General features: G+C 34.9%; 1 protein-coding gene across 4 annotated transcripts; it reads left to right on the top strand.

The window, feature by feature from the left end:
• The first annotated feature begins 981 nt into the window (after positions 1-981).
• Positions 982-5,625, top strand: LOC141657268 (putative mediator of RNA polymerase II transcription subunit 26b). Of its 4 annotated transcripts, none has more exons than XM_074464435.1 (9): positions 982-2,499; positions 2,838-2,906; positions 3,003-3,085; positions 3,790-3,842; positions 3,963-4,075; positions 4,208-4,235; positions 4,357-4,664; positions 4,752-4,842; positions 5,160-5,625. In XM_074464435.1, exons 1-9 carry the CDS (start codon positions 1,834-1,836, stop codon positions 5,282-5,284), a joined length of 1,536 nt encoding a protein of 511 aa, XP_074320536.1. In that variant the 5' UTR covers positions 982-1,833; the 3' UTR covers positions 5,285-5,625. The 4 variants fall into 4 exon arrangements, with proteins under 4 accessions (XP_074320536.1, XP_074320535.1, XP_074320534.1 ...); XM_074464434.1 differs by having other exon boundaries at positions 1,002-2,499; positions 3,960-4,075; positions 4,755-4,842; XM_074464433.1 differs by having other exon boundaries at positions 1,002-2,499; positions 3,960-4,075.
• Positions 5,626-8,352: the final 2,727 nt, after the last annotated feature.

Raw genomic sequence — 8,352 nt, 5'->3', positions numbered from 1 at the left:
TGGTGTTAATGGTGGGGTTTCAAATTTACAGTATTGTTGTCGGTTGCGATTCTGGGAACAAGGCCACGATGATGCACAAGAGAGACCCGCGAACTCTCTGACTTTTGATGCATCCACGGGTCACCGGCGGTCTAGGTGGGACCAAAGGTGGTGAGTGCTGCCTGTTAGGTTTTGAGAGAGAACATTTTTTTTAAAGAGAAGGGTAGTATTGGAAAAAAGGTGACAAAAATGTGTAGGATGTAGTAAATTGTGTGTATATTACCCTTCTGTCCCGGTCAATAATTTATACGTTATTTTTTTTTTTGGTGTTTCAGTCAATAGTTTACACTTTTATTTTTTAGTAAATAAACAAACTCATGTGAGTGAGATCATTACATTTTCTCCACATTTCAAGTTACTTTCAATTTTTTTAATAATTGTAAATTCATTTATCATTCCTTACCTTAATAATCGTTTATAAAACAATTGTAAACTATTGATTGAGATGGAGAGAGTAGTTTATTATCAAAAATAATTTATAAAATTACTTATTAAGAAAAACGATACGGAGTATATGACTATGAAAAACTACAACCGAAGTATCATGACTATCACCTACATAATATGTTAAACCATACATGAAGGAAGATTAGTCTAAAGCACGAGAAAACACTTCGTTATGACACATGAAATTGCTTTACGCTTTACTCAATGGACATGAGAGTACATACTATAATTTTGATTACACTATAGTTACGAGAGAAAAAAAAAATCTTCTGGTTTAAAGTACAACATTATGCAAATCCTCAAATAACATCGGCTACATCGCTAAACAGATACGGAGTATTACTACAAGTGATCTCGATCTTATTACAGCTTATACAACGGTCTTCCAAAAACATGACGGATACCGTTATGTATATCTTTGGTACACCCGCTAGAAAAACCGAAATAGGCTACTTATTTGAAGAGAAAGAGAACCAAATTTATAAATGTTGATTTAGTTCCATAAAAGTAAATTTGTTTTTTGGAGGGGGAAGAATCGGGAGGATCGAGTCAAAAGAAAGGGGCTCCATCTCCATTCTCCATATCCTTTCCAATTTCATTAAATTTTATCCTCTCTTTCTCGTTCCTTTCCTCTTCTTACAAATTCCTTTTTTTTTTTTCCATTTTATTATTATAATTCAATTCAACAAAACTTAATAATCAAACAAAAACAGTGAAAACAAAACATGCCCTTCCCTCCCTAATAACTCTCACTTTTCCATTTTCTTCAACAACAAAACAACAACAAACAAAGTCTGGTGTGAAACCGTCTAAACGAAAAAACACCATTTCAATACCATCATTCACATTTTTAAGTTACATTCTTAATTATAATTATCAATTTTAATTAAGACCATGCTTAAATAATATTTTTAACCTTAAAGCTTACTTCAATAGTTTTTATTTGTCTTTTTTTTTTTTTTTTTTTTTTTTTTTTTTTTTTTTTTTTTGGATTGGAGAATATATTTATTTGAGAGTGTAGTTGGGTGATATTCTTGGGTAGAAAGATAGAGAAAAGAGGGATTTTTTCTCCCTTGGAAAAAATAAAAAGTAAAAAAAATAAATTCTCTGATTTCTACCCAAATCGGAATAAAATTGGCTAATTCAATTTTATTCCGATTTCTTTTTATTGGATTGATTAAATTCCATTCAGACAACTTTTTTTTTTTTTTTTTAATTTTTTCCGGGTTTAGGGATTTTTAATTCCAATTAACCCATTAATCGGGCAATCGAAAGTTGAGATTTTGAGAAGTGGGTTTTGATCAGAAAAGCATTTTAAGATCTGGGTAAGTGAGAATTTGATCAGACATGGGTTCAAAATCAGGTGGGTGTAATAGTAGTACTAGAGATGATAAGAACATTATTAATAATATTAATAAAAATAATGTTAATATGAATAAGAAAGGTGGATTAGGGGAAAGGTTAGATGATTGGAGGCAATATTTCAAAAGAGTAAATTCTGATATTTTTGATATAATTGAGCATGCAATCATGGTTGCTGCATCAGATTGTCCTAAAGAGTACCGAGTTAGAAAGGCTGGAATCGCTGAGTTGCTTTTTAGTTGTAGGATGACTCGGTGTATTGGTTGTGACCGAGTTGAGTTGGCTACTTGTCATCATGGTGATGGTGAGATTGATGATCATGGTGGTCATGATGATGATCATAGTGGCGGTGCCGGTGGCGGTGATGGGAGTAAGGTGGATAGCATTAGTAGGGATGATGGTGATGATGACGTTGGTGGTGATGATGATGATAGTGATGATGATGATGATGATGATGATGATGTTGAGATTGATATTGTTGGAGGAGGTAATGAAGGCAGGGAGGTGGAATTGAATGATAACATGGTGGACCCAGCTAGTAATATTAGCTATGGTGAAGCTGAGGCTTTAACTGATTTGATTGAGGAGGAGAGAGACCTTATTAATGAGGTTTTGAGGATCAAGGACATCCTCTATAATAGCCAAGATGAGGTTGTTTATCTTCTTTCCACTCAATTGTTTCAGCTTATGGTGTTTTGTATGTTTTTAGTTAGATTAGATTAGATATGTCTGGTTTTACGCGACGAGTGGGTAAGGTTGCATACATCTACCCATCGAACTTTGCGCTAGTGGTATGTTAGCTTGGAACTTGTGGTTGTGGTCGTAAGTCGTAAGTGATGTATATGGGGTGTACCATTTGGTTATTTAGTGATTGTCTACATTGATTCTAATGCTCAAGTAAGTGGATAATTGAATGTACATCTAAGGGTGTGTTTTTAGGGTTTGTTCAAATATTTTAGTGGAGTTCTAACTTTGATTGGTTTTTGCAGTCTGATTCAGTGTTGTTTGAGTCTCTAAGGAGGTTGCAGTTGATGCATTTGACTATTAATATCTTAAAGGTTTGAGCTTAACTCTTTTGTTGATTCTTATTGTTTGTGTTTCTGCATTACGATTAGTTTGTTAAAGTGTTTGTATCGTGTTAATGGTGTATTCAGGAAACAGAGATTGGGAAGGCTGTTAACGGCATCAGGAGACATAGTTCAAAGGACATTCGTCACCTTGCTCGATCATTGATAGAGTATGCTTCTATCAATCACTCTCTAACGAAAAATCCGTTATAGTAGTTCTTCATTGATGTTTATTATGTTCTTTATTCTGTGAATGGTAACTGTCGATTTTGTCGAGAACTTTAGTTAATTGGTTTGCAGTGGCAACACATGTCGAGTATGCTAATTGTTTTCTGAAGTTTCCATGTTTGTTAAAAGTTAGCCCCAGATAGCTTTAGTCCCGTTCTTGCTTGTTTAATGGTATGAGCTGTCAAAATCCCTGCTAGAATTCGATGTTCTTGATCTGCAACAGTTTTTGCTGGAAATTGCAGCAGCGTACTATGACACCAGAGAAGTTCAATGTTAGGGTTTTTTATGGCTTATTTTAGGCTATCGGTTAGTAACGGCCACATAACGGTCTTATATCCATTTAAGTATTGGATATTTTTGGAAGCCCTTTACGTAACGGAAAATGATTATTGCTGCTTGGCGTTTTCACGAACAGCCAATAAGTTGTAACAGCCGCTTTTAAATACAATGCAGTCATGCATGATGCGTCTGCTAAAACCTCGTGTAATGTAGGAAGTGCGATAGTTGTATGTGCCATAATTCCATGCTAAACAGTCTGCATTGATTCATCGTGATGAGTGGTGTTCTTAACTTGGTAAATACGGCTGCTTTTTTCCATATATGCTTGCTGACAGCGTTTTTTATCGTCTGTTTTTCAACGTGGCAGTGGATGGAAGGTTATTGTTGATGAGTGGGTGAAATCCACCCAAGATCTTGCAGGTGTGGTGATGATCATGTTTGTTTTTTGCTTGCTTCATTTGTTATATCGAGGCCAATTAAAACATTTCTGGTTTTGGAACTCCTAGCTTGATAAGATTTTATGATGTCTCTGTGTAGAAGGAGGTACACCAGATTCTATTAATCCATCCACAGTCGATGAAGAAGAAGGGCTCCCTTCTCCACCAATGGATGAAGGAGCTTTTTTCTCCACACAACCTATGGATTTCGACCAGGTAAACATGTTTATTGGTTGCCACATTGAAATTAGATTATTCATATATCTCTGCTTATGTTTCCATTGTTTATAAATTGATATGAGACTAACTTGTTTTTATTGTTCTGGGTCATTTTGTACAAACATGAAGATCTTTGATGGGATGGATGACGATGGAAGTGAGTCAAACTTCCTCCTCTATATATGCCACTAGTGTTTCGCAAAAACTTACTATATGAGATAGTCGTACATGTGAGACCATTTTATTAACTTCCTCTTCTCGGCAATGACTTGTTATAGATTTTCGAAATCCCGTGGAATTCAATAATAACCGGGAGGCAGCCCGAAAACCATCTGCAGTTAAGCCAGATGCTCCTAAGAGGAGAGAAGAACCTCCTAAACAAGCCACTCCCATCTCTAAGGATAACAGGGCACAGGAAATGAAAACGCAAAAGCCCTTGCTAAAGCCAGCCAAACCCTCAAACATGCAGTTGGGTCCTGGCAGATCGTTAAAACCTAATGGAGATGTCAAACCCTTGAAAGATTCCAGGGTGCGAGCAAAACCCGAGAATCCTCCTGCCCAAAGGAGGCCAACTCCTCAACCTCAGGTAACTTCCTTAATTTTGTACCACACTGACTAGAGTTAGAATTTAGTGCTTGGAAAGTTGGAAACTGATATCCGTATTTTCTATTAGAAGCCGAGGCCTGTAAACGAAGATTCAGTCCAAGAGAAGCTAGAAGCTACCAAAAGGAAACTCCAAGAGCGGTATCAACAAGCCGAGAATGGTATGTACTCCAATTCTCTGTTGCATTATAGTTTCCAATCTTCCCGGAGAATTATTGCAAAACCGCATGTTTTTATTTTTACCTAAATAACTATAAAAAGGAATTTTAGCAGCTGTCGTAATTTTTGGTATGATATTGGTGTTTTTAATGGACGGCTCTACAATATCTTGGTGCAAAATCATTTTACAAGAAATTCTCTATTCACAAAGTGTAGATTTTCTATAGCCAGTTATCATTTACGGGTAATTTTTTACTGGTAAGGATGATTATCAATGTTACGGTCTAAAGATATGTTGTCGCCTCTTTTAATGAAACAGCAAAGAGGCAGAGAACCATACAAGTTATGGAGATACATGATCTTCCTAAGCAAGGGTTAGTAAATAAAAACCCACATGCAAAATTCGGCAACCACAACCGGAATTGGGCTAACGGAAGGAAATGATCTGTGTCGATCTTTGCTCGTTCGACTTACTCCGATAGCACTCGAGAAATTGCAAACTGATTCCGAGAGCTAGCAATGAAAGCACAAGGGAGCATTCTATGTTATAGTAGTTGGTTTTGCAGTCATCTAAGCATTAAACTACAGAGTCTGATTGAACATACTGTCTTTAATGACTGTACTGGTACATTACTTTGCTCCATTGCTTGGATCCTTATACATAATGTCCTGCACATAAATGTGTGCATTTGCACAATTGTTGGACAGAATAAAAGTGCATATAATGTTCATGAGACATTACATATATTTATAAAAGAAAAAAAAAAGGGAGAGATTCTGATCAATTTCCCGGGCTTACATTTTTTATATATGTTGGTGATGTTATTTATTAGGTTTGATTTTGGATGAATGTCTTTTGAAATTATAATTCTCCGGGTATAATTCTAGCTATTCATGCCATACTTATAACTAGGGAAGGTCCAGACCGGGAAAAAGGACCGCAATGAACCATTTGATTTGGACCGAAACCGGACCGAATTCTTGTAGGTCCAGGCCTCGGTCCACATTTTTTTAGGTTTAGGTCTTTGGTCCGGGCCGGTCCAAGACCTTTATAATTAGGGTTTGATGGTTATTATATTTGCTATATGTTCCTTTCGTAGTAATCGAGATTAATAAATTGTTTTTGACAATTACGGAGTTCAATTGTAATAGGGCAAAAACTAAAACATACTAAAAAATTTCGTCAATGTATTTTTGCTAAATTAATTACTATCTTTCAAAAAGAAAAGGGACATGCTATTTCTAGCACATTATTTTACTAAATCCAACACAAAATTTCCGAATCTTCCGACTTTACCCCTCTTATTTCACACCCACTTAACAACCCTTAGAGAGAGAAGAGAAAAGAGGGAGAGAGAAAAGGCCCACCTGTAACTCCTTCAGCCGCCCACGTATGCCACTAGCCAACCGGTAACGGAAACAAGTCAAGGACCACCGTCGGCAACGCCCTCCCCAGTCCCCACCAATACAATAACTTTGACGGAAATTAACAATACTATAAAATAACTACCAATTAAAAAACCCTAATTGAATCAATAGAAAAGACGAAACGAATTATGCCCAGAGTTGTGATTAAGCATGTCACATATCTCAATGTTCCTAGAATAATTGTTTGTTCAACAATCTCAATGGATGTGATTTTGTATGTGTAATTTGGTAATTTCAAAAGTGAAAGAATTGTTAGCGGAATACTTTGGCCATGAATTAATGGCCATAATCAAACCGAATTATCAAATTCATTAAACGAATGCGGAGTATTAATCATACTAATTAAAATCTTTAACAGTGTAATTACCATCAGCGTAAAAAAATGGTGTCCAAATGTTAACGTCGACGGAAAAGTACGTCGTCGGAGAAGTTTTCGGAGTAGTGATTAACCAGGCGAAAATTCACCAGCCTTGCCCCGGTACGCCGCCATATGATTGACTTCAAGTTAGCGTTTGTGGCGGCGGCGACGGTGGAGAGTGAGTTAGGAGTTTGAGTTAGGTTTTGTTTTGTTTTTTGGTGGGTATGAAATGAGAGGGACAAATTTGGAAAAAGTGGAAAAAATTGTGTAGGATTTAGTAAAATGTGTGTAGGATTTAGCAACTACAAAAGAAAATTAGATGAGGAAACATAACATAGAAATATTTACTACATTATTACATCAACATGGAAAAATTACTCGGATGTTTTTCCCTAACAAAAACATTACATCCCGTGTTTAATAAGAAATCGACAATAATAGTTACTCCATGAAGTATAGCATAAAGTGTCTTACACAAAATTAACCCATCTTTGTTTAAGACCGTTAGGCAAACGGGATGTTCCTCCCGTCTCTACAATACTTTTCGAAATACGAAAATTATACATATTTATGATTGAGAGAACCTCCAAATTAAGAGTATTTGTTTTAAGGTAATAACAATTTAGTATGACAAGTGAAGGACATTTATGAAAAAAAATTAGGGTAGTATTGAAATTGTATGCAAAATTAGAAAGTATATTTGAAACAGCTAAATAGGGAAAAGTGGAAGTATTCAGGTAAAATATATGAATGCTCTCAAATTATTTTGCTCGATTTTTATAGAGCGATGATGATATTCCATAATTTGTATATGCAGAGATTGATCCATAACTTTTTTTTTTTTTTGTTTTTTGGTACAATTTTTTTCTTATATAGAGGAGTTTGAGCCTGAGACCTATTATTCACAATACCGTATTAAATTTTTGTCAAAGTGTGATAAGGACTTCTAACTTAATGTGTCAAATCGAAAGAATTAATATGGGAGCAATAAAAGGTAGCCGAAATGAAGGTGTTTAGACAATAGAAGGGATTAAAGACAACTTCAAAATGAAGCATTTTGTTAATTGGATAACAAAATGTGAAGCAAAGCATCTCTAATCTCTATCTCTATCTCTATCTCCATTAATGATAGTGGTGTTGGTAGAATTTAGCTATAATTAACACACCTACTCTTAAAATTAACACTTGTTAGGTATTTACTTAACAACAACAATTATATCCTTGCTTTCCCACTTCAACTTGTTCTCTTTTTGACAACACTTATTTTGTTGTTGGACATCACATACTCCTTGTATAGACTCCAAATTTGTTAACAGTCAAAATATCTTTTTGACAATTTTGACATTTACAAACAACACAAAAAGAAATTAACACTCGATTTCATTTTAATTTCTAGATTTTTCTTAAATATATTTAAAATTTTGATAGAAACTTTGTCAAGTCTTAATTTATTAACATTTTTTGTATTTTTAAAAATGCAACTAATCTATTGTGAAGAGAATCTCATTTGACATCGTTTCAGCTTTGAACAAGGTGTTTTCATACAATAAGGTTTCAATTAGGATAATAATTTATTAATTTTAGTGATTAATCTTAAGCAAGAGTAGCTCTATATGATAGAAAAAAAAAACATATAGGAATAATAACATTTCGCCAAATTACAAGCTCACTAGTCACTATATCTCTCAGAAGTAAACGAAGGATATCCTTCCCTTTTCGAGCTCTA

The sequence above is a fragment of the Silene latifolia genome, chromosome 5 (genome assembly GCF_048544455.1).
Source record: "Silene latifolia isolate original U9 population chromosome 5, ASM4854445v1, whole genome shotgun sequence".
NCBI classification, from domain to species: Eukaryota; Viridiplantae; Streptophyta; class Magnoliopsida; order Caryophyllales; family Caryophyllaceae; genus Silene; species Silene latifolia.
Note: the sequence above shows the minus strand (reverse complement) of the source record. Positions and strands in the feature narration are given on the sequence as shown.

Bases quoted from the DNA above. Each gene is read 5' to 3' on its own strand.
- LOC141657268 (XM_074464433.1), top strand. From the start codon at position 1,834: ATGGGTTCAAAATCAGGTGGGTGTAATAGTAGTACTAGAGATGATAAG. The intron at 3,086-3,789 runs GTATGCTTCTAT...TCAACGTGGCAG, and splicing joins CTTGCTCGATCATTGATAGA to TGGATGGAAGGTTATTGTTG. The intron at 4,076-4,207 runs GTAAACATGTTT...ACAAACATGAAG, and splicing joins AACCTATGGATTTCGACCAG to ATCTTTGATGGGATGGATGA.